Here is a 23,473-nt window from a genome sequence, read left to right as displayed (position 1 = left end):
CCTTTCTTTTAAACAAAGCATCTTACATAGCATAGTTTCTATTTTAACAATTTTCATAACCTAAAACTATATTAAACACAGTACTTAAGAAAATTAATACAGAATTACTTTCTGACACAACACATATCATAATCATTTTAATATTTGCGAAAAGCCAATCATAAAATACATTTTGAAACTGGCTGCTGCTGAGAGCATCACAATCTACCAATGTTCCATATGCATACTCTCCCAAGCCCAGCGTTTCACCACGCTGGAGGGACTCCGTGCCCGGCGTATTCCCAGAGCCACGGAGAGCTCAGCCCAGGGGAGGTCACAGCCGGTCCGTGGGTTCTCCCTGCTTCGGGCGCCCCATCGCAGGAACGCTGTCATACACTACGACCACAATTTCAGACAGCACCACCAGCAAGCAACAGGCTGCACACACCCTCTTCCTTTAAGCTCTTCGTGGTAGCCTCGCGCGACTCCACCTTTCCCGCGCCCTCAAGCGCAGCCGGCCGTGCACCTGCAGAGGGCAGCCCCGTCCCGGCCGCTCCCTGAGGGCAGCGCTGAGGGCGGCCCGGAGCCCTGAGGGCCCTTCCCGCCGCCGGGGCCGCCCCTGCGCGGGCCTGCGGGCGCCCCCGAGGCGCGTGGCGCTGCCACGTGACCCGGAGCGAGCGTCGCCATTGGCCGTGGCAGCAGCGCGGGCTCGAAGCGGCCGCAGGGAGACGTCGCGCCCCGGCTGCGCCCGCAGTGCTGGTTCTGAGGCCATCCTGGGGCTCCGGCTCCTCGCTGAGGCGCTCCGGGATGCTCTCTCTCCTTTCTAAGGCGGTCTCCTACTTCTGGAGACGCGCAGGTGGTGAAGATGAGAGAGGGGCGACCTCTGGTAGGAATTCCGGGCCTGTTGTGGGTTTGTGGTGTAGCTTCTGAGCCGCGAAGCGTGCTCGTCCCCCACGTGCCTGGAGCTGAGTGCAGCCCTGTTTCCTTAGGAAGGGATGTGAGGAGGAGATTGAGATGATAAGGCATCATTGTGACTCCAGAGCATGTGGAAGTTTTCCCGGAAGTACTTTTTTTGCCGTTTCCTGGGTAGGACAGGTTCCTGTTGCTGCTGAGTATGGAGTGAGGAGTGGGAGTAGTGCCCGGGCAGCCATGGGGGCCGGTCATGTCCTGCTGGGGTGCATCAGGCACTGCATCCTTGGTGTGTGAGGGAGGGATTCTCTGCTCTGCTCTGCACTGGGACAGCCTCACAATCCTCTGTGCACTTTCAGAGGCCTCAATACAAGACCTACATCAAGCCATTAGAGTGAGTCTAGTTGGAGGCTGGGCAAGACGGTGAAAGGTCTCGGGGGTGTGACTGAGGAGGAGCAGCTGAGGTCACTCGGCTTGGAGAAAAGAAAGCTGAGGTGGGACCTCAGCACAGCGCACACCTTCGGGAGGGTGCTGGTCTCCTATCTCCGAGTACCAGTGACAGGACACAAGGACATGGAAGGAAACTGCATCAGGGGAAGTTTCAATTGGACAGTGGGGAAAGGCTCCTCACTGGCAGGGCGGTGGTCACTGGAACAGGCTTCTCAGGGAAAAAGCACCAAGTCTGTCAGAGTGAAGGGGCATCTGGATGATGCACTGAGTCATATTGTTTAGTTTTAGGTAGTCCTGTGAGGAGCAGAGAGTTAGACCCCCATGATCCTTATGGGTCTCTTTCAGTGTGAGATATTCCATTAATTCATTTTTTTAAATACAGCTTTAAGCCTGTTGGTTTTAAAATATTTGTATTTAACTAGCTTTCTTAATTGGTTGAAACCATAAATTGCCCTAAGATTCAAGACTTAATTGTGAAAATAATTAGTTGGCAGCTGTTGCTATTTTCATTTGGCCTTTTGACAGAATGGATGTCCCTTTTAATAGCCTTCATAACTTTTTGCGTAGTTCTATAAACAAGTAATTTGGGTTTATGTCAACACTTTTCCTTTTGATGCAGATGAAAAAGCATTGAAAACAGTACAAGGAGTAGTGACAAGACTTTGCCATGATTATGGGATGATAGATGACACAATAGTCTTCACAAAGGATGTTGTTACAAAAAACATGTTGCTGGCTGTTGGACAAGAAGTTATTGCCACTGTGGAAGAGGATAAAACATCAGGTGGCCTGAAGGCTGTCAGGGTAAGAGGTGAAGATAAATAGTAGTCTCACTTTCTCCTTGAGTACCTTGAGGCTTTGTTTTGGAAGTTACTATAGTTTTAGCCTTACAAATTCTACAAAATAGGAGAAATTGCAAGCTGTTCACCTAGAGGGGATAAGCTGGGGTTTGTGGGTCATTTTATTGTTTCATTCCATTGCCTTTCAAACTATGTTTAATACTGATTCTCTGAATACAGGTGTAGGTGTAGTGAACAAGAAGCTATTACTTGAGATTATCAGGTCAAAATTTTAGTCATAGCTACTCCAGATCTGTATAACTTTTCCAAGAACATAAATAAAAACCTAAACCAATCTGTACTTTGTGATGTATTGCCTTACTTTTCATATACTGGCACAAACTTGAGATACTCTGAAGATTTGATAAAAACAGACAACAGATTTGAATTGTAGTTGTTTTGCATGGTAGAGAATTAAGTCCACTTTCAAACCCCTAGTGAGAGGAGAAAATTTAGCTTCCTAACAAGCATAATTAATAACTACTGTACAAAAAGATACTTGAATACCAGTATCCAAATAGTTGAGATATTACCACTTTACTTTTTGTTTTAAGTGAACTAAAAGGTACTCCTCTATTGCAGACAGGAGCTCTGAAGCCTGGACACTGCCAGTGCAGTTTGGGGCAGAATCTGGAAGGTGCAGTTCAGACTTTGGTGGTGTCAGTGTGTTTATGTTACTTGCTTTTAGGAAGACCATGGTCAGCTCTCTGCTCAGTGTGCTCTTTGGAGCTGCTGGCCATGTGGTTTGGAAAGATCCTGGCTCCAAAGTTCGGATTTCAGTTTATTTGAGGTCCAGTCCTAATTAAACTCTGCATGGAATGATTATAGGTTTGTAGCAGGCTTTAAAAACAGGCTGCTACCAATGGTAGCAGGAAGGCCTTTTTAACCTAGTATGAGAAAGAACTTTAGTTTTATTGGTAGAGAAAAGTTGGGAAGTATCAAAATGTATGTTGGGAGTTTTAAGGTGTTATCTATCATGTCTTAAAAACATTTCTTTAGGTCTGCAAATTACTTTCAAGTGTAAGTGCATGTGCAGTTTGCATGAAGTGTCAATTTACTAATCTTCTGAGGAACAGTTTGCTTATTCATGTTCTATCCAAGTGAAGCCATAAAAAGCACTTTGGAGAAAGTTTGATATTCTTAGATATTCCTAGTGAATGGGAAGATATGTCTGTCAGACTGGAACAAAGTATAGATTTTTCTTTCATTTTTTTACAGTAACTTTTCATGTTGTCAAGTATTATGTAATAGTAACTCTTTTAATGCAATAAAACAGTATTGGCTAAAAACAAAATAGCTATTTATAGTCAACTAGTGTTTACAAACCTCAGAAGTATGCATAGACTTACACTATTCATTACTATTGCAAATGGTAAGCATTGTGTTCAACAAAATAAATCATAAAATTTAGTAGGATAGTATGCTTCAGATTGGGTCAGACTTCAGTAAACTCATAGCTGAGGTGGTGATATGAAGAGTCTGTTAGAAGCTGCTCTAGGGGTTTTCTTAATCAAATTACTAAAAAGTGACTGGGTCAGTCTCTATATAAATACATGTAGTGTTTATAAATACCATCTTGAAAACATATTTTTTGCTTTCTGAAATAGTCATTTTCTACTTCCACTTTTGTACAGACAGATTGCTGGATATGGTGTTCCTGTCAATTGAAAAATCTTAAGTAGACCTAGAGCAAGGGAGGTATGAGAAAGTTTGAAAAATCAGCATGTAATTTTAGCAGTTGTCAGCACTGCAGCATGCATTTGCTCTTTAAAAGAGAAGTTTTAAAGTTTCTCTTTAAAAGAGACGTTACCGTTTATTATTTACTCTTTTTGTGTCCAAAAAGTAACAGCTATAGTAAGTAATTGTGTAGTAAGAAGCTTTGTCTCCATTAGCAATTGAAATTTTGTATGTTTGTTGTAGGAATATGTATTTAATTATAAGTGTCAACTGTTTAAATGTTTGGGTTATTTTTGTATTAACAGGTAGACACCATCCAGAGTACCCAAGAAGAGTCCAGTCCTACTTGTGATGCGTCTGAACTAAATCAGAAAACATTAATTGGCAATATTACCTCTCTCTCTGTGGATGGTGGCTATATTAATCAGAATACATACTTTGCAATGGAAAACGTCTGGGAAGGTATGTAGGGACTTCTTGTTTCCTATTTCTTAATAATTTTGTGTATACAATAGAAATATCTTCTGACAAACTTGCAGTTGTCATCCCAAATAAATTCTAATGGAATATGCAGTGAAACATAATGAAACAGCCAGGCATGGATGGAGAAAGCTGCCAGTGCATTCTCACTGAGCACAGCCTGCATTTAAGCATAAGTCACATGTTAGCAGGTGGATTTTCAGCTAGCATCTCCTATGTAGTTTGCCACAACCTGCAAAGTAAAGGACTGCAGAGAAAACTTTGGACTCAGTGGGTCTGAATAATGCATTGTTCTGGCTTTTATTTAACTCACACTAATTCTGTAGTGGAGTAATGTAAATAGTATCAATAGTAATTAACCTTGAGAAATGTTCTGTTTGTATAGATTTCAGACCTTGTGAAGGTGACTGGGTGCAAGCTAAATATTATATTAACTCGACAACATGGAAGACTGAGGCAGTTGCTGTAAGGCCTTTGAGGTATAAACAAGTAAACAAGGTAAATGTTCTGCATGTTGTTTTTGGCAATAGGAATCCTGGGTGAAGTGGGGTTTCAAATTGGTTTCAGTTACAAATATTGGTAGATCTTCTATAAAACATCTTTAATTGAAAGATAAAATGTATTAATTCATCCATTTAGAGCATGTGTGTAAAATAATTTTGTTAAAAATAATAATTTTGAAAATGCATACATAACTTCCATTGAACAGAAAGAGTTACTAACTTACCTATTATGAATTGCTGGTTTGAATTCTTGCTATTAGTTATAATGAGGATGTGTCATGATTGGGAATTTATTAAGTTTAATTTATTCAAGTGTTTCAGCTTAAAAACAACCACAGTCTCTTCTTTTTATTTTAATTAAAACATTTGTTTGCTCTAGTAATGCATATGCTATACTAGGTTTGTGGTTTATTGTCTTTGTCTTAACTCTATATATTGAATATTTGCACATCAAGCATAGGAAAAAAAATGTCTCATTACTGCTAGTATGGAAGTGTAAATTAGTTAAGTTGAGATGTCACAAGAAAGGTATCATGGTTGAGTCTAGTGCATGTTGTAGCATGCACTTCAGTGGAACTTAATGCTTATGTGAAGTACTTGTGTTTCTTTACTCTTCTAAATCTGAAAGCAGGCGCAGTGATTCTGGGTTAGGGCTCTGTGTTTATCTCCTATGAATAACTGAAATTTCAGAATGCATTTTTGTTGATGCTAGAGGGGCTGCTTCAGGTGAAAAATGGTATGTGTGTTAGTTTAAAGAGATAATATCAAGTAACAGTGAATACAAACTATTACAGGTTTGCATTTCCAGCATCTGTGGCAGAGCTGGGACAATAGATGACAGTATATTTTTCACTTTGGATTCACTGAGACTTCCTGATGGCTACCTACCTCGGAGACATGATCTAGTGAACACGATTGTGGTGGAGAGCAGCCAGTCCTGTTACATTTGGAGAGCTCTCTGCTTGGTGCCAGTCAGCCAGGATGGGTAACATTACTTTGTTCTCTTTATAGCAGTTAGAGACCTGGTGTAGTTATGTACTTGACATTTTACTGCATGTGTTCAGCAAGAAATACTGTGACTATTTCCCTAGGTGACTAGAAGGCATAATAGACCATTGGTAAAATCAGAGCATGAGATGGTTTGGCCCTTGTTTGGGTTTTTATCTCCTTCCAGAAGGTGGGAACATGAGTGCTACTAGAGAAGCAAAACAAATAGCAGCTGCTCTCCGGGATATTGCTAGGCAGGGAAGGAGTTTTTTATGTATGTTAGTAAAATGCCAAGTTCATTGTGCTCCTCTAGTAGGGACTTCACTGTTTGAAAACAAATCACAGCAAAATTCATATAAAATACATGTTTCTTTAATCTATTTGTCTCAAGTTACAGTGATTGTTCGGATATCTGTCTTAAAAGGAAAAGTTTCATGGTCTAAATAATGGATTAATTCAACCTGCAAGTATTGATCTGAGAGGTTCTGCAGGCCCTTTAGATGTTAAATGTGGTATGAGGAGGATTTGGATACACTGCAGAAGAGGTTGAAAAAAGTAGGTGATCCTCAGTATGGAGAAGAAGCAAAACTTAGGGAAAATACACAAAAGTAAAATGGGCAACAGGTCAATAACAGACCTCAGCAAAGATCTGGAATTTGACTTTGGAGTTTAAGTGTCTGTACTGTGAAACACACAGTTACCACCTGAATAAATTGATATTTTAACTGTAAAGTCACTTTCCATGCTGAGGTCTTGGCAGGATTACATAGTCTAACTCTGCTGGCCAAAAATAACTTGTCAATTGGAAAGTCCAAGGGGAGAGCATTCTGATATCTTTCAGACATCATCTTTGGGAGATCTCTAGGAAATTTAGCCAAGGTCTTATGGCCATATATATGTCTTCAAAGGATCTACAAAGAATGATATAAGCTGTTTTGTTTTCTCTAGAGATAACAGATATAGTAAGTTGCACCTAAATGAAACTTGAAGCGTTTACATGATTTTGCAAAACAGTACAAATTGTTCATAATTTGTTTTTTCCAGTTGCACCTATTTTTAATTATGCATTTTATATAGAAAATTATTACTGAAGCCAAATTACAAAATTACACCTTAGGGTTGATTTCTCAGGTTTAGTGTACATCTACCATATCAAAAACTGCAGCTTAGGCTGCAGTGGGAGACATCTAGTGGGCTTGACTAGTAAATTGATACAGCTAATGAAAAGCAGCTGCACTCATTTTCTGCTTCAGTATGTCAGATAACTCAGGATTAATGAGGGTGTGTACATATTAGTGAGATTATTAAAATATTTCTAAATTATTTCCATGCCACTTTATCTAAATTAATAGTTTCTTAATTACAGAATAGGAACTATGTGGAAATTTGTTTTACAGGTAGAAGACACCAAGAGTTTAGACCTGTGCTCAGTGTTTCAGACAGGAAAGAGCACATGCCTGGTTTCATAGGCCTTTTTCATTAGTTGTGTGTAATAAAAGTTTTCGAGGGTAATCTTTGGTTTTCAACTGTTTGTTAGTTTTGTCCTCAGCTTGCTGATTTCAGATAGGAACAGTAAGCAGAAGACACAAGTGTATAGGGTGAAACACTTCCAGTCTAGTCATTTTATCTCTTAGCTGCAGTGCTAATCATGACTCTTGCTAAGGAGCTGCTCTTTGTTGTGTCTTTGTTCAGCTCCCAAAGAGAGCCATGGAAATTAAATTCCTTCACACATTTGATTTAGTTCTTTAGCAGGGATTTGTTAACTCCTCCAATCATTTTAGTCTTGCATCCAAAGTTTTATGCTGGTTTATGCTGACAAAAGACTTGTTGCTGCTTAAATTACTTAATCTAATTTTCTTGGAAGTATAAATGGCTGAGAAAACAAATGAACTATCTCACCTGCTTGTTTCTAAATATTGTGACTGTGCCTTGGTATAGTTTCCTAACCTTGTGCCGAGTCAAAAATATTTCCTGAGGCTATTAGTGTTTAAAAACTGCTACTTAAAATTATTTTTGCAGACAGTCTCACTCTAATGAAGGTAATGTGGATGAACCTTATGAAGACATAATGAGAGACAAAGGAGAGTTGAAAGTATCAAGAATGACTGACTTTGGAACTCTGAAGCAGGGGGAATCTAAAAGAATGATGGTCTGGATAGAGTAAGCCTTTCTGATTGTTTGAAGATTTCTTTATTTCTATCACTCTATCTGTTAACCTGTTTTACATTCAGAAGTCTTTGCTAGTTGAGCCTTGTGGTTTGTGTTATTTAAGTAACCTCCAGTTACTATGGAATTAAATTCACACTGAATTTTTAATGTCTGTAGGATAGCCTTTTTGATACTGAGCATTTATCTTGCAGACAGTGTTTTGAGATTCTCCAGTTCTGTATCTCTTTTCAATCCTAGTAAAATCTTTCCTAAAGCAAGGATTGAAGCAAAAGCTTTTACTTGTGTGTTTAACTTAAGCTGCAGATACTCTGCCATCTTCAAAATCTTAGAACAAGAGGACTGTTGCATATTTGTGTATTAAAAGCAGAACAGGATTTTTTTGTTTTTTGTTTTTTTTTTTTGTTTTTTTGTGAACTTGGATGCTGAAGAACTATTCAGTGCATCCTTTGGAGGGTTTTGTTTTGGTGGTGGGGGTTTATTGGGGGGTTGGTTGATTGGGGTTGTTTGTGTGTGGGTTTTTTTTCACATCTGGGCATCAAGGCTTACATGAAGACAAACCTGCATATCCATTCTTTGTTATTTTGTGTTCTTTCCTAAGAGTTGGTTACCCAATGATGAACTTTAAGCTCCCATTGTTTATATTATACATAGTATTTGTATATGCTTTAATGGTAATTGATGCGACCTAGAAATATTAACATAAAGCAGAGGTTCTTGTGCTCATTAGTTGGAAGCAGCAGTGCAATTTCTTTCTGATAGCAGTTATGAAATAAGGGGAACTAACCTGCTGCAGACAATTGGATTTGACTTCAGGTAGAAATAAACTTCTCAAGAACATTCACCCTGCACTTAATTATGTAACTAATCATATAACTACTTCTAGGAATAAAGGGAGCATACCACAGTCCTTAATCAGCTGCAGATTAGCTGGATGGGTGAAAGACAAGCAATTCAGTATTGAGATTCCTCAAAACTGTGAAAACAGTCCATCTTTTCCAATAAATCAAGAAAACTTCTCAAAAGCTGCAATTAATTCATTTAACAACAGTGAAGGAACAGCATGTGAGTCATTGAACCATACATCCATTATGAAGAATGGAGTCATTCCAGGTACAGTGAAATGAGTGTTTGAGTGCTGAATGTTAGCTCCTCAGCAGACCAGTAGGTTTGTTTGAGAAGATTTGCCTGTGTTAGCAATAGAAATTGTGATAACAAAGTTTATTGTTATACATTTACTCCAGAAGGAATTAATTTTCAAGATACAAATTTATCAAGGACAAAGGAAAACAATTCCTTGGTGAAAGATGAAAATATGCAAAATGGAGAAAGTGAGCAAAAAGACCATGTGGAGCAACCAACTAAGCACAGCAATATTACTCCAGAAATTGTGATAGCACCAGGTGAAAAAATATCCATAGTGATTATATGCACAGCTGTGTAAGTATTTCTTTCCCTTATTTCTAACCAATACAATGCCAAGAAGTAGTGAACATAGACTTAGCAGTTCTTTTCTGAGCATAGTTATCTTCTTGGCATGTTGTGCTTTAACCCCAGCTGGAAACTGATCCCCATTCAGCTGCTTGCTCAATCCTTCCAGTGGGACCGTGGGGACGATGGGAAGAGTAAAAGTGAGAAAACTCATGCGTTGATATAAAGAGAATTGATAAGGTAAAGCAAAAGCCACATCAGAAGCAAAGTAAAACAAGGAATACATTCACTTCCATGGGCAGTCAGGTGTTCAGCCATCCCCAGCACAGCACGGCTCCATCACACATGATGGTGACTTGGGAAGACAAATGCTGTCACTCAGAATGTCCTCCCTTCTTCCTTCCCCCAGCTTTATGTACTGAGCATGATGCCCTATGATGTGGAATATCCCTTGGAGCAGTTGGTGTCAGCTGTCCTGCCTGTGTCCCCTTCCAACTCTTTGTGCACCCCTGGACTCCTCAGTGGTGAGACAATATGAGAAGGGGAAAAGGCCTTGACTCTGTGCAAGCCTTTTTCAACACTGTAGAAACATCCCTATGCTATCAACACTCTTCAGCACAGATCCAAGCCAGAGCCCCATACTAGCTACTATGAAGAAAATTAACTCTACCACAGTCAAAACAGGCACATGGTGTAGTATAAAGTAAGCCAATACATATTAGCAAAACATCTGGAAATGTATGTGACTGTGAAAGTAGTTACCATTTCACTGCTTGATTCTGAATTTTTATTGAAAGAAAATTGTAGTAGCTAATGAAGCAATATGAGTGGGAGTAGGTTGCATCTCTAAAATGACACAGTGAGGTGAGGATAATGCCTGCAGATGGATATATTCTTAGTAGTAAACCCATTGCTCCATGAGAACTAGAGCTAATGCAGATTTCCTCTGTTATGTCTGATGCATTTCTTCTAGTCTTTAGTATCTCGTATTGCTACATGCCCTGATCTCAAGTTTTCCTGTTCTGTGATGGGAAATTCAAGCTATGTATGCTGAAATAGAAAAGAAAATGCTTTCTTCACTGAAGGTGTAATTCACAGAGGAAGTGGTTTGCAAATCTTAGAAAACCCCTGAAAAAGAAAAAATACTCAGCTGCACAAAATACTTTCTTCATTTAGTTAAGAATGGAAAGTGGCTTTGTGGGAGCTCCTGCATTCAAGTAGGAGTATTACATTTGTGTAACTTTCACTCACTTCCAGCTGCAGCTCTACAGACTTTGTGTTCCACAGCCATTGATTCCTAGGATGGTAAAGGAATAGTTGGACAGAGGAAAATAAGGTTTAATTCATTGAAGTAATGCTGCAATAATATTCACACTACTTCTCATTTTAAATAGTGAAGTAAAGGGTAAAAAATTTCTTAGGAGGATGATTTAGCTCTAGTTTGAAAGATAGAGCTGCAGGCATGGCTTGCCTTCATGGAGATAAACATGTAGAAAGGATGATTTATATTTCGCTGTAAAGCCATAAAAGACACAAAGTCTTAGAGTCTTCTAAGAATACAGAATAAGCCACACAAAGCTTCATGGGAGGCTGCAGCATGAAGTTAACAAGGGTTAACTGGGTTTGCTGGCCGCTTAAGAGGCCAGAGAGACTGCAAATGTAGACCATAAATTTGGACAGTTTGGTGTCTGTTTTGAGTTTTTATGTCAGAGAAAACCAGGATATAGTTTTAACCTGAGCAGATAGTCTTAGTTGGCAAAAGTGGTTTTCCTGCCAAAGAGAAGGTAACCTGGAATTCTTCTGGGATGCATTTGTTTCCAGCACTTGGTAGCAGTGTTGGACCATGTAGTTAGGGTATTGCACTGTAGCAGTGCTTAGGTTTCATAGAAACCAATTTGACCAAACCTCCTGGTTTTGTCCCATGTGTCACTACCCAAGCAACACTTGCAAATATAAAGTATGTTTTCCAGATTTAGAGGATTTTTCCTGCTTTCTCCATTCATGTCTTGAAGTTAGGGTTCAGTTTTGAGTAGCCTTTCACAAGGTGCTGCAGAGCAGTTACTGCAGACAGTGAAGGGATTTGCTTCAGGTTCCTCTGTTGGACCTGTTTGGCTCTTCTTTTGCAGTAGCAGTAATTCCAAGATGTTCCTTGTAACAGAAGTATTAATTCTATGCCCTAGTAGGTGGAGTGGAGGGATTTTGCATTTTACCCAAGATTTTGATGAAATTGTGGGGTTGAGATTTTTTGCTGGGGTTTTGAGTTGATATTTTTTGGTTGAGTGGGGTGGGTGGGTTTTTTTAATTTTTTGGGATACCTGGATTGAACTTGAGGTGGGGGAGCGTTGAGGAACTACCCTAAATTAGCAATTCTCATATATAACTGAAATGAGAATTTATCTCATGGCTGGGGAAAATTAAGTGTGACCATGTTGGTTTTAAGAAGATAACTTCTGTTTACTTGAAGGATTCATGGGTACAGTAAAGAGCTCCTGCTGCTTGGCTTTTCTGATTTTACTGTTGGCCGCTATGTTGAAGCCACTGTAACAAATGAAGAAGAATTACTTATAGCACCTGTACAACCTTATTCTCCAGGAAAGCCTAAAAATATTCCAGATTCTCAGCTAAGGAAGACAACAGTGGCTGCCCCTAAACAAAAAAGGTACTGTCACTTTGAGTATAAAATAATACTTACCTAACACTGCTCTGTTTGGTATTGTTATATCTTTTCTGTAATGCTGAGAAAGAAAATGTGAAACTGGGAGAATCTCTACATGTTTTTACATATGCATGTATATGTTGTAAACAAGATGGTTGTGGACATTTCTGATAGAAGAGGTTGTTTAGTAATTAACTGCTTGATTTCTTTGTAGGGTTTTCAAACCGAATTTCTAATGTGCAGTATGGTAATAAGATAAAACACTGTTTCTTTAGTTATCTACTTAGTAACAATTGTGTTATTGTGGAAAAAAATGGGAAACTGAGAATAGTTTTTTGAGATCATAAGCTTCTCTAATTCATTACACAACTTTAATGTCTACATCTGACTAATGTCTCCCATCTTTCATTCAAAACTTTTGTTGGTGGTTGTCCATCTTTCTAATTGGTGTAGGTCTCTCTTCAGCATTGCTCTGCATCTGAGGGAGTTCTCAGCTCCTCCCTATTTAGTGTCATTGGCAGACTTACTCAGCATACCTTCAAATGTGGCTTCCAAGTCATCTGAGAGGATGTTGACAAAACTAGCCCTAAGGTGGAGCCCTGTGAAACCCCACTAGGGACAGGTCACCAGTCAGATGTCACCCCCTTCACTGTAACCCTTTGTGCCCAACCTGTGAGCCAGTTGCTCACTGTCACATGATGTGTTTGTCCAGCTGTGGGCTGGATATTTTGTCCTGAAGGATCCTCTGAGACACAGTATCTAAAGCTTTACTTGTGATGACATCAACCAGGCCTTTGAGTATTCAGATGAATACCGTCAGGTCCCATAGACTTAGAGCAATCCAGCAGCAAATCCTGCAGAAGTTCAGGTTCAACTTGGAGTTTATCATTCTCAGTCATCACTCTCCAGCTAAGGGCAGTGGCACTCCCTTAGCCCCTCATTGATGTTGAGGACAGAGACAAAGAAAGCATTAAACATCTCAGCTTTGTCTGTGTCCCTGTGTGTGAGGTGACCATCCTCATCCTGTAATGGGCCAATAGTACTTTTTGCTATTGGCATATTTTTAAAACATTTTTGTTGTCTCCCACAGTACTGGACAGCTTCACCTTCAATTGAACTTTGGCCACGTGCATTTTTTTCCGTACAGCATCAAGGAGCATCTTCATAAGATCTCTTACCTTTCTTCCTAGTATAACAAATTTCTCAGTTGTCACTTTGACGGAGTCACTAGTCTGTTGTGTCTGTGTGTTTTGGGTTTATAGTCATGGTGATGTGGCATGTTAATCAGCTGGTTTTTACGTACATTACTTGAGCAAGCTAAATGTAATGTTGTACGTTTTCATTTTAGAAATAAGAGAAGGTGGTGTTCAAACTTTCTCCCGCATTTTACCATACCAGATGAGTTAAGAAAATGTGTGGAACAGCAATTAGACATACTGACCTTTCAGCCCCTCCTAGCAGAGGTATGTAAGTGTAGGTTTTATATAAAAAATACTTTTTGATATGGTGTTTTTGTTCAAGCACCTTTAACTTAGGAAGAATGTATAGTCCTTAGTGTAGGAGAAGATGACATAACACTTGTCAGGTAGACTTAAACTTCAGTTTGGATCCCATAACTTCCATGGGTTTCAGTATGTTACAGAATCCAAGCTTACAAAAGCATAAATGGGAAAATCTGAAAAGAGACTTGAAGTGTTTTGGGGGTTGACATCACAGAAGCTGAACAAAGATTTCTCTGTATTCTCACTTTTTAGGCATCACTGGAAGGGGTTTTTTGAGATGTCAGGAAAGTTGTTATTTCATAGAAAATCGCAATCTCTTGAATTACTGCAATAACAGAGGATTCTTTTCTGATTGTTAAAAATTTTTTTTGTAAACATCTTCAGATGTAATTCACTAAATCTTGTTCAAATTCTTCCCACAAGTATAGCAGTTTCAGAATACATATAAAACACCCCCAAAAAAGCTGTAAAGTCTTAACAAGAGTACTACAATGATTCCTTCTCCAAAACTTTGCTTTGATTTCTGGTAGAATATGGTTGCAGCTCACATGTTTTTATAAATTTTAAGTACTTACAAACTGGAGCTGACACTTAAAGTAAGAGGCTATATTGTCTGCTGACTAAACATCTCACATTAAACTTGGGATCACAGCATTAAATTAGTAGGTTAGACATCCTCTCTCAAAAAGGAAGATAAAGCTCTGTAGTGTCTATAATAATTTTACAGTGAAGGCCTGCCATCAATGGTTACTTTTTTTAACCACACCCTAAGCTTAAATAGAAGTTGGTGCTGTTGGAGAATACCTCTGCAGTGAGATTCGGTAAGCTCTGAGGGAGAAAATTCAGGTTCTTTGAGCTCGCCGTAAGTTGCATGATCATCAGCCAGGGCCAAGACTGACATGACTCTCTCTTTTCAGCTGTCTCTGTCCATCTGTTTAGATTTTTTGTTCTCTGGGCATAAACTGAGCCTAGAACTCAGTCTGTAGACTGCCCCTGAATTCAGATGGTGAAACTGCTGCAGTAGTAGGGAGAGACTCTTTAGCTGAGGGGCTATTGTATTTGAGCTCAAGGACTATACTAATCTCATTTTGGCTATTTAGCAGGTTTAAAATATTATCTAGTGCATGGATGCATGTATTTAGATATCTTATTTGGCAACCCAGTTGCTGTGCAGTCTGTCTCAAAAAGTGTTTTGTTTAATGTTAGCAATAGTGGATTCTGTATCTTCGTGTACAACAATAATGTCTTCTGGGGTTTTTTTTCAGCGTCTTAATCTAGATAATTATAAAGCAAACTTTTCTACTCTTTTATGGCTTGAAGAGATCAAAGCAGAAATGGATTTAAAAGATTACTACATGAGTGGGGTTACTTTAAAAAGGAATGGGAACTTGTTAGTGCTGGAAGTGCCAGGAGTAGAAGAGGGCAGACCTCGCCTGATTCCAGGTAGAAACGAACGTGAGATAAAGTCAAATGTTGATCTATGTTTTCACAATGCAAACTGTATTGTTTATTCATTTGTTTAAAGAAGTCTTTCAGACGTTTGAGCACAAAGTTATTCATTTAGGCTACTGGATAGGGGACTCAAGGACACTATGTTAGTGTCTCAGTCTTACAGTGGCTGCTATCTGAAGCAGCATTGCATGTGTCTGTTCTTACAGATGTTTCAGCACTTTAGGATTTTTCTTTTACAGTAATCAGTGGGACTTTCAGCAAAAATAAACTGTGCAATGTAGTAATAGCTTTAAAAGCAATAAGTATAGCAAAAAGACTGGGAAAGCAGCTAAAATTAAATTTAGAATTTCAAGTAATATACAAGATAGTGTTTTCAAGAGGTGTTGCCTGATGGCATCAATACTAGATACCTTTTATAATATACAACTACATATGGCATTTCAAAACAGTACTGATGGATGCAGCAACTTTGCTGAAGTTAGCCTCTTCCAAATTCCTAGTTTAAACATGCAGGAGGGAAGGAGAAATTACATGCTGCAGTGAAAATGTTATTCCTTGTAACAGTATTTTGCCTTTTAACTTTGTTTTCAATTAGGTGATAAGGTGATACTGAAAAGTCAGGTCTACTCAGATCATATAATAGAGTACATTGCCTATGTCTCTGAGGTAAGCAAAGTGTTTCTCCTCTTGAAAATACCATGGTCCACAGGTTTTATAGGGGAAGCTTGCAATTCCTGGAGTTGGAGACTATTTTAACCTGACTTCTGAGAAGATAGGTTTATTCTATCTGTATTTGGAATGGTGATTTTGTATTTTTGTTGTATTTTTGATAACTCTGGCTTCCGTATTCTTTTGAGGTTATAATGTTTGCCTGCTCGGAAAGCACTTTTAACATAATCTAGATATGTAATGTGTTGTTAGTAGGTAAATCTAGATTTACATTTTGGAGTTGGTGGGGGGTTAAGTGCTTTCAGAGGTGCTTTTTTATGTTTAAAGTACTAAATCTTCATCAGTATCCTGATTTTTTATCTTTGTAACAGATATGTGAAGAAGATGTTACTCTTAAGGTTAATGCTGACTTTGAACGTGCTTACAGCTTGGAGCCCATGGATGTGGAATTTGTTCATTGCAGGTGTTTTTATAAGCTTCCAGAAAGCTGTGTTTAATGATTGCTCTAGTAGAATGACTTTTAAAATATGACCATCAGCTGTTTATTTTGGTGGACACAGAGAAAGACATAGTTAAGATCTTGCCAAGTTTTTCACTTCTTTTCCTCAACCCACCTTTGCCACCATATTCATGGTTAAAAGACTTGAACTGTACAAGTGTCCAAAGAGTTGTTATCTTAATCATTTCTAGATAGCCACACCAATGCCAGATAGAAAAATGGGGAGGAATGAGGTGGGGTGTTTGGGGGTATTTTTCTTAGGTTTTGGGTGGTTTGGTTTTGTTTTTGTTTTTTTAATGTACTAATATAGCTGCAAGACTATGCAGGAAGTAAAAGTAGCTGGTGATAATCTCCCATTCTTTTATACTTTTGTTTAATTCATGGGATGTTGTTACCTGCTTGGAGTTATGTAATAGATCTTCTCTGTAAATTCAGCCTTGCAAAGAGCTTCCTTGAAAGCGTTGAACACCAGGCTATCTTTGTATCACTGAAAAGCCAGAGACTATGTGTGTCAATATTTTTCATAGCTAAGCTGTTTATATCTCTGCAACATATTTCTCAGTAGATTCTTTTTTGTAAAAACACACATTTTTATATAAAACCTTTTTTTTATGCACAGTAAAAAGTACCAGGTAACTCCTAGGAGTGTGCTCTCACAGTATATGGAAATGTAAGCTTTTACTTTAATTACAAATCTGTATTCTGGTTCCAGTATTCCTAGCAGGCGATGCCAGTTGGCCATTCAGCAAGCTGTGTACCTGGGTGAAAAAGGTACATTTCATTTGACTGTTAAGCTGTCTAGAGGAGTTTCTTTGTGCAGAGTCCTGTGGATTTTATTGCTTTCACATCAGGGCATACTGGGAAGAATGCATTGTAATTTGTTCTTACAGGAGTTTTCCATGCCTTGGGGGCTTTTTGTTTTCGTTTGGTTTTTAAGAAGAAAAAACAATACTGAATGTGTAGAAGGTTTTGTCAAAATTATTTCATCTGTTGGCCATCACAGGCAGGAGGATAGGAAGCAAACTTTGTGAACTGTTAGAGCCAACAAGAAATGTAGGACTCATGCATACTGCTGTAATAATAGCCACTGAAATGGCTGTGCTTTGTATTACCTCAGAATTTATTAAAAACCACCGATTTCCTGTTCCATGGTTGAGTTGAACAATGCATGTGAACTTCACTTATTACCACCTTAGTTCTTATAAACCAATTTTGGCAGCTCAGACTAAGCTGATGTATCAACAGTAAAATTAATCAGTGAAATATGCAAAGTGTTTGTTTGAAATTTCTCTACTTTCTTTTTCTCTGCTTAATTTAGTGTTATTTCCAGAAAGGCTTGTGTTACAATCACCACAAGCTATCAAGACCCAGAATGCTACAGAGTATTGTGCTGTTGATGATGGCCTTAAACAACCTTCACAGCAGGAAAGTAAGGTAACTATTCTGTAAATGTTCCTTAAAATATTCCTTCATTCAGATGGGTACCAGATACTTACTGTACAGCAATTGCCAGAAGGGACTTGAATAATGGAGTATCAAAGAATCAAAGTTGTATTCTGCTGCATTCTAATGACAGAAGTTTTTGTTTGCTGCCTGGAGATGGGAGATTTTATGACAGCTGATACTATAAAGCTTACAAAATGGAAAGTGCATATTAAAAAAAGTGTGTGATTGTGGTGGAAATTGTCAGATTTGCCTTAGACTAGTTCTCATAGCTACTGTTGAGTAGATACTGTAAGTCCAGTTAATGTTGCAGGAAATAATTTTGTAATAGAAGAAAAATCATCCTTTTCTGAGTAGATTTACCCAGGCTTAGCTGCCACTTATAATATATTAGTAAAATGTAGAAAGGACTTTTGGAGGCTGCCTAATTCTCTTTCCTTTTTGAAGCAAGACTGTCACCAGCACTAAATCAAGTCAGCCTGGGGGCATGTGGCAGCATTTCTTTTTTTTTTTGTCTAGACTTTTCTCAGTGTCTGCATAACCTGTACTTCACCAGCTTTACACTCAAGATTTTTTCCTAATTCCCTAATTATTTCACCTGGAGTTTGTGCTTTACAACAAGGAGTAATCAATCAATCTGATTTGGAACCAGTATTTTTAAGATGATATCCAGAACCTTGCCAACACCACATTCCCTACAAGCAGTTTTCTCCTGTGCTGCCATCTAAAGGGACATGTCCACCAAGGAAGATGTATCTTTCAAAGTGGTCTGGAATTTGACTGCTGTTGTGGAAGCAAACAAGTTATGTAATCATGGCTTCAGAATCCTCATCTGAGCCTGCAGAGTATTCATGAAATAAATGTCTAATGTTAACAGAGCCAAAGTATTGGAAATCTTAAACTTAACATGGAAATTCCTGCACCTTCTCCTACTGTTCTTACCTTTCTGTCTTAACAGTAGGTATTCCACTTAATGGGAAAAAAATTAAAGCTTAGCAAATTCAAAATTATCAGGGAAGATAGTTGCCTGTCTTCATAAGGTTATAAATGCATTTGTCTTCACTTTCTCTTTGCAGATCAGAAAAAAGCAGAACAAACAGACAAAAGGTATGACATCAAGGGAGGTGAACATAACAGAGGTGATGAGAGTAACTCTGCAAAAAAGCCAACTTGGTATATTTTCTGTGCTTAAATAATAAGTATCGCATCAGTAAATCAGGCTCTGCCTTTAAAGACAAACTCTAGAAATACTAGCAGGAAGTTTCTATGGAGGCTTTTGGTGCATGACTTAAACATCTCTAATTCACAGAATCTAGAATGATTTGGGTTGGAAAGGACCTTAAAGATCATCGAGTTCCAACCTCTCTGCCATGGTCAAGAACACCTCCCACTAGACTGGGTTGCCCAGAGTTCACCCAGGCTGGCTTTGAACACTTTGTTTGGGGGAAGGGGGAGCAAGCATCTGATATTTTGTAATAAATAAATAGTTGTTTCCCAGTCATTTACTCATGACTTTTTGATCATATTCAGAGTTTTCAATTTGTTATTGGGATGCTGTTTCTCATCTTCGGGAAAGTTTTGCTAAAGATGCTAAAACTTTTTCAAGTATCCCAGATTATTCCTATGCTTTTTTTTTTTTTAAATATGACTTTAAATATCATTTTAATGAAATGCCTGAGAGGAGAGTGATCATGCCATTTTTTGTCAAAAGTATTTTTAAGAATTTCTGAGAAATTACCTAGAATGCACTTCTGTCCAAAGGTTAATAAGATTCTACTGCAAAAAGCTGAAGTTAAACTAATTCAGACAGGATTAAGAAAAAAAAATTCTAGCAGTTGTAGCAGAGGGCTGATCATGTAATACTGGTACCATTCCCAAAGTGCCAGTTACTGGAAGTTTCTCAAGTTTTGCTGTTCTAGGACAAGAAAGTGAACTTGATTCTAAAATTACTGAATAGAGTTTTTATTGATTGTTTGGTTATGTAATCAGGGTCCTTTTCTGCTTTTCAATAAAGAGCCAGTACACTTTAGAAATATGAATGGCTTATTTTCTACTTGGTATTCAATGAAAATGGAATTTTAGAGAAATTCATTGGTTGTTACCACAAAAGGAAAACAAAAAATGTGCAGAAGCATATTGTGAATTGGAATTGTTTTAATCTACTTACATTAAAAATATATGTAAATTTCTGAGATATGCTTGTCTCGATTACAGCTGGTGAAACTGTGGCACTTAAACAGAGAGAAGGTGAATTTTTCAATCCTGTGCTGAATGTGCAACAGAAGCTGGCAGTGAAAAGGATACTGAGTGGTGAATGTCGCCCAACACCTTATCTTCTCTTTGGACCACCAGGAACTGGAAAAACAGTCACAGTAATTGAAGCTATTTTACAGGTAGTAGTAAATAACAAATCAGTCATCTCTAGTCTTTTCCATGTTGGAACATTTATAGTATTTCTGTAAGTGCCAGCATATTTTTTTCCAAAGGCATTTTCAAAATACTCTTTTAAAATAATTTTCTACAGCTCCATAGAATGAGGAAAATCCATCTTCATATGGATTTAACAAAATTTTGAATGGCTTATTTTCAAGCCTTTTTGTCTTTAAAACTTCAGTGAACAGTATCTACCTTGTGGTTCCAGTAGTGCATAATGTATTAATGAAGCACAGTGTACATTAATGTGAAAATCATTAATTAGTTCTGTTATGGGTACACTCAGTTTGAGACTACTTAGTCATGACTGTTGGCAGGAGCATTTCTGAACTGCAAAAGAATGAATGGAAATCACACATGTGCAGAACTCCTCTGGGTTCTGTATTCAGTAAAATAAAATGGGAATGTTTGCACTACTGCTGCTTCTTAAATAAGCTTTTTTTTTAATATCTGTCTTCTTTAATGTAGATACACTTTACTCTGCCAGACAGTCGGATTTTGGTGTGTGCACCATCAAATGCTGCAACAGATCTGATTTGCTTGAGACTGCATCAAAGCAATCTCTTAAAACCAGGAACTATGGTTCGAGTTAATGCTGCCTTCAGGTCAGCAGAGGTAAATATTAGAGATGTCTGCCACTTAAGGTTTCCATTTTAATATTTTTACCTTAAAATACTGATTTAGTATTTTAACTCTCAGTGGCTATGAGGCTGCTTAGGTTTGCTTAGCATCCAGAGTATTACATTTCTTCAGCTTTTCCAGAAGATTAACTGGAAAGTTGATCATAATCCTTAATTTGATTGTATGAGCATAAGATCTTCACCTTTCTCTTGCTATGCATTACTCTACAAACAGCAAATAGGCATTGGTGGGGATTTTTGATTTCATTTAGGTTTTTTTTTGTTACCAGTCCAGGTTAAGACTGCTTACACATAAAGTAAGCAAGTAGGATTGTCATCTCTATGCAGGGCACACACCTTGTGGGTTCATTTCATATATATACATATATATGTATACATATGTATATGTATTTACATGTAAATGTGTATATATAGAGATATACATTTGTATGTATATACATATGTGTGTGTATATGTATATATGCACATATATGTTTGTATATATATAGATGAGTACATAAAATAGCCAAAAGTTCCATTTTGATCCTTACAGTAAAGCACAGATATCTTCCATATGTACTATTTTCTTAGGAAAATTAGTTCATTCATTTTGGTGTATGAATGGGTGTTAGTCTATGTGTTTTGCTCAGCTTTTGAAACAGTTTTCAGAGAGCTTTTCTATTCAGATTTAAAATTTCTGTTTTAGGCTGGCAAGTTGTTTTACCTTTTTTTTTTTTTTCAAGTTTTTTTTTACTTTTTTTTGTGCAGCAAATTGATGACATGGTGAAACCTTACTGCAAAGATGGTGATGATATTCAGAAGGCATTGTGGTCCAGGATTGTAATTACAACATGCAGCAGTGCAGGATTGTTTTATCAAACAGATACACGGTACAGTACCATAGATAGCAGTATCACTGAAGTGGCTGAATGACACAAACCCCAGAGCTTTTACAGGCTGACTGACCTGTAACTTGGGCTGTTTTAATAGTTTATTGCATGAACCTGTATTGTGTTAGAGAGCACTTGGTTTGAGTAATGTTTAAGCAGAAACTTTCCTCATGGTAAATTTAAGAATTATCTTGAGAAATGTTTAAGATTTTTGAAACAATAATGTCTCCTCTGCCCCCTGCGGGAATTACATTGCTCTTGACAATCACTTTGGCTCAAAATGATTGCCACACTAAAAATTACCATGTATTTGGTTTTTATCAAGTCTCCTTTAATAACTGTAAACAACTGTCATATCCAGTTCTTTTAACCAAGGTTGTGTCTGACTTGGATTTTAATTTCGGAAAAGGACAGTCTAAAGCTTTCCTATCTCAAGTTGTTTGGCAGAAACAAAGCTTGGGGATTGTTTTTGATGTACCAAGTGCCTTGTTTTAATTCAATATCTTAGGAATACTGAGAATAAGGGAAGCTTTTCTAACTATCTTAACGTTGCTACAATGCTTTAATTAAAGGTTGTGTATATCAGAGTATGTAAGTGAAATCAAAGAAGAAAAATGAAAGGGGATTGTTTTTTCTGTATTTCCTTCTGGAAATACCCATCTTTGCTCTGTGTCTTTGGGTTGCCTGGCACACTTGACAAGGATGTTAACACAATTGCTGAGGTCAACCACAGGGTGGCAGAATGAACTTATCTGAAAACAGCCCTGTTTCAGGTTAATGTTACTTAATTACAGGCTTGGACATTTCACTCATGTGATTCTGGATGAGGCAGGTCAAGCAAGTGAACCAGAGAGTCTCATTCCTATTGGGTTGATTTCAGAAGCTGATGGACAGGTAATTCTCTTAACATCATTTACTGAAAGGGAAAAAGCTTGTTTATTATTTTCATATTTTGTGGATTATGTAGAGTGCAAGCAGCCATTTTCTGGTAATGAGTTTTTTAATAGAGATTATTCATGCATAATATCAATTCTCAACACTTAAACAAGTTTCTTTACCTCTAGAGCAAATCTGTGTTGGGAGGACTGGGTCTGTGTGGGAGATACCACAATAAAGGATGTGTTCTGTTCTTTGCAAACAAATGTTTGAAAGAAAGCAGAATACTTGATATGAATTGGTCTTTGAATTCTGAAACATGTATGTCATTATAAAATGAAGTTTCAGTAACAATTATTTTAATCTAAAATGGATGTTTTTAAATTTCATATACAGATAATTCTCGTTGGAGATCCGAAGCAGTTAGGACCAGTAATAAAATCTAAACTTGCACAGTCTTTTGGATTAAGTATGTCCTTGCTAGAAAGACTGTCATCAAGAGAGCTATATCTCAGAGATGAGGATGCTTTTGGTGCCTGTGGAGCATACAATCCTTTGTTGGTGAGTTAAGCCTTCCATCAGTCTTTTTCAGCTCAATCAGAAAAGGAGAACTTGTGGTTTCTTGCCACCGTTTTGCTCCCTGATGCTTAATGATAAGTCTAGCTTGAGCATGAATTCTCTAGAAAAGCTTGATTAATTTGCATATGTGGTCTGAATAGTAAAGATGCTGACTCTTCCATCATGGTAAAACTTTTCTTTGAAGAGATCCTCTCTTCTTAAGTATCATAAGTCAAAAATGGTGCACAAAGCACAGTTGTAAATAATAGCTTAAAATTCTCTTTCACGTTCATAGTCCAGGTTTACCATTACTTCATTTTCCACAGATGAAAAAGTACAATTTCTGCTTTTACCATAAAAAGACAAACAGAGTATCTTCTTTGAAGATTAATTTTGCAAACATCATGTTTCACAAAGGAAAGAAGAGAATTTGTTCTTATTTCTGTATCATGTC

The 23,473-nt window shown here is 37.9% G+C and overlaps 1 protein-coding gene across 1 annotated transcript in view; it reads left to right on the top strand.

The window, feature by feature from the left end:
• Positions 1 to 786: 786 nt before the first annotated feature.
• MOV10L1 (Mov10 like RISC complex RNA helicase 1) overlaps positions 787 to 23,473 on the top strand; it is a 46,373-nt gene continuing 23,686 nt past the window's right edge. The window contains exons 1-22 of the mRNA XM_058805954.1: positions 787 to 865; positions 1,958 to 2,149; positions 3,322 to 3,346; positions 4,177 to 4,316; positions 4,720 to 4,832; positions 5,632 to 5,822; positions 7,844 to 7,984; positions 8,877 to 9,103; positions 9,235 to 9,430; positions 11,886 to 12,080; positions 13,426 to 13,540; positions 14,845 to 15,022; positions 15,627 to 15,697; positions 16,072 to 16,163; positions 16,912 to 16,970; positions 17,530 to 17,633; positions 18,719 to 18,749; positions 19,857 to 20,035; positions 20,544 to 20,690; positions 21,464 to 21,585; positions 22,380 to 22,479; positions 22,858 to 23,022. Coding sequence (XP_058661937.1) covers positions 787 to 865; positions 1,958 to 2,149; positions 3,322 to 3,346; positions 4,177 to 4,316; positions 4,720 to 4,832; positions 5,632 to 5,822; positions 7,844 to 7,984; positions 8,877 to 9,103; positions 9,235 to 9,430; positions 11,886 to 12,080; positions 13,426 to 13,540; positions 14,845 to 15,022; positions 15,627 to 15,697; positions 16,072 to 16,163; positions 16,912 to 16,970; positions 17,530 to 17,633; positions 18,719 to 18,749; positions 19,857 to 20,035; positions 20,544 to 20,690; positions 21,464 to 21,585; positions 22,380 to 22,479; positions 22,858 to 23,022 — 2,862 coding nt within the window. The remainder of the gene's footprint in view (positions 866 to 1,957; positions 2,150 to 3,321; positions 3,347 to 4,176; positions 4,317 to 4,719; positions 4,833 to 5,631; positions 5,823 to 7,843; positions 7,985 to 8,876; positions 9,104 to 9,234; positions 9,431 to 11,885; positions 12,081 to 13,425; positions 13,541 to 14,844; positions 15,023 to 15,626; positions 15,698 to 16,071; positions 16,164 to 16,911; positions 16,971 to 17,529; positions 17,634 to 18,718; positions 18,750 to 19,856; positions 20,036 to 20,543; positions 20,691 to 21,463; positions 21,586 to 22,379; positions 22,480 to 22,857; positions 23,023 to 23,473) is intronic.

Source organism: Ammospiza caudacuta, chromosome 5 (assembly GCF_027887145.1).
Source record: "Ammospiza caudacuta isolate bAmmCau1 chromosome 5, bAmmCau1.pri, whole genome shotgun sequence".
Lineage (NCBI taxonomy): Eukaryota > Metazoa > Chordata > Aves > Passeriformes > Passerellidae > Ammospiza > Ammospiza caudacuta.
This window is presented reverse-complemented; position numbering and strand designations above follow the sequence as displayed.